Here is a 1,664-nt window from a genome sequence, read left to right as displayed (position 1 = left end):
AGAGAGAGAGAGAGAGAGAGAGAGAGAGAGAGAGAGAGAGAGAGAGAGAGAGAGAGAGAGAGAGAGCAATGGAAAACCATTTCCCTTGGATTCTCTTAGTGAAAATGGAAATAATTTTTCCACGGAAGGCGATATTTGTAGCTCAGAGTTGAACTGAGGGGCCCTGGTGCTCTCTGGGGTTTCTTCCAGATGTTTCATGACCCAACTAGGTAACATCATTAGTGCTAAAAGGGAGTGGGCTTTGCAGAGGGGAGAAGAGGAGCAACTATGGGGTCTTTGGTGTCCTCTGAGGTCAGTTGTTTTCTTGCAGACGTTTCATGACCCAACTAGGGAACATCATGAAACATCTGCAAGAAAACCTCCAAGCTCAGAGAGCAGCAAGGACTCCCACAGTTCTCCTTCTCCTCCCTTCTAGCACTGATGATGTTACCTAGTTGGGTCATGAAACGTCTGCAGGAAAACCACCAAGCTCAGAGAGCACCTGGGACCCCCCCCCCCAGTCTTCTTCTTCTTCTTCTCCTCCTCCTCCTCCTCCTCCTCCTCCTCCTCCTCCATCTCTTCCTCCCTCCTCCTCCTCCCTTCTAGCACTGATGTTACCTAGTTGGGTCATGAAACCTCTGCAGGAAAACCACCCAGCTCAAAAAACACAGGACCCCCACAGTCCTCCTCCTTCTCCTTTCTAACACTGATGAAGTTACCTAGCTGGGTCATGAAACATCTGCAGGAAAACCACCCAGCTCAGAGAGCACCAAGGACCCTAACGGGGCGTAATTTCCCTGCCCCAGCCTCCGTGGTGCATCTCCCTCAAGCAGCACGTGGGGGATTTGGAGCCTCCCGACTCGGCACTCACCATCGTAGGTAATGATGTGGCCGCTCTTCCCCTCGTAAATGACGTGGCCTTTGGAGGTGGCCATCTCTTCTCGGCTCTTCTCCGGACTGCTGTCCTCCGTAGCCAGACGGGTGATGGTGCCTTTGAGCAGAACGTCCGCTGCAATTCCAGGCTGGGACAAGGCCGGGGTTCCCTGCAGGGGAAAGACGTTTTAATCCACCCCCTTCAAAAAGATTAATTGGAGGGCGAGGGGGCAACCTGGACTGCTGCCTTTCGTAATGGACCGATGGGGAAATTGTCAATGCCGACGGTTTTTAAGGGGTGCTGCAGATGTTTCGGGATTGCACCCATTGCTGCCGCCTATGGCTGTCCACGTGATCTTCTTCGGCCACAGTCGTTCTGCTTCTACTTTCAGGTTTTTGGTAGTTTGTTATATTCTCCAGTTTTTTGGTATTGTTATTCTATTGTTATTCTACTCTACTCTATTCTAATTTCATTCTATCCTATCCTATCCTATCCTATCCTATCCTATCCTATCCCATTCCATTCTATACTATTCCATTCCATTCCATTCTATCCTATTCTATTCCATTCTATACCATTCCATTCCATTCTATTCTATCCTATTCCTTATTTCTATAATAATAATAATAATAATAATAATAATAATAATAATAATAATAATAATAATAATAATAATAATAATAATAATAATAATAATAATAATAAAGTTGGAAGGGACCTTGGAGGTCATCTAGTCCAACCCCCTGCTCAGGCAGGAAACCCTATACCATTTCAGACAAATGGCTGTCCAGTCTCTTCTTAAAAACTTCCA

At 46.6% G+C, this 1,664-nt stretch overlaps 1 protein-coding gene across 1 annotated transcript in view; it reads right to left on the bottom strand.

Moving 5' to 3' along the window:
* Positions 1-1,664, bottom strand: part of LOC107300136 (nuclear receptor corepressor 1-like) — a gene marked incomplete at both ends in the record, with an annotated part of 18,706 nt that overhangs the window by 12,727 nt on the left and 4,315 nt on the right. Inside the window, one exon of the mRNA XM_015829476.1 lies at positions 851-1,022. Within this exon, the coding sequence (XP_015684962.1) occupies positions 851-1,022 (172 nt within the window). The remainder of the gene's footprint in view (positions 1-850; positions 1,023-1,664) is intronic.

This window comes from Protobothrops mucrosquamatus, unplaced genomic scaffold, assembly GCF_001527695.2.
Source record: "Protobothrops mucrosquamatus isolate PMUCROS unplaced genomic scaffold, P.Mucros_1.0 scaffold6203, whole genome shotgun sequence".
In the NCBI taxonomy this organism is placed as follows: domain Eukaryota; kingdom Metazoa; phylum Chordata; class Lepidosauria; order Squamata; family Viperidae; genus Protobothrops; species Protobothrops mucrosquamatus.
Note: the sequence above shows the minus strand (reverse complement) of the source record. Positions and strands in the feature narration are given on the sequence as shown.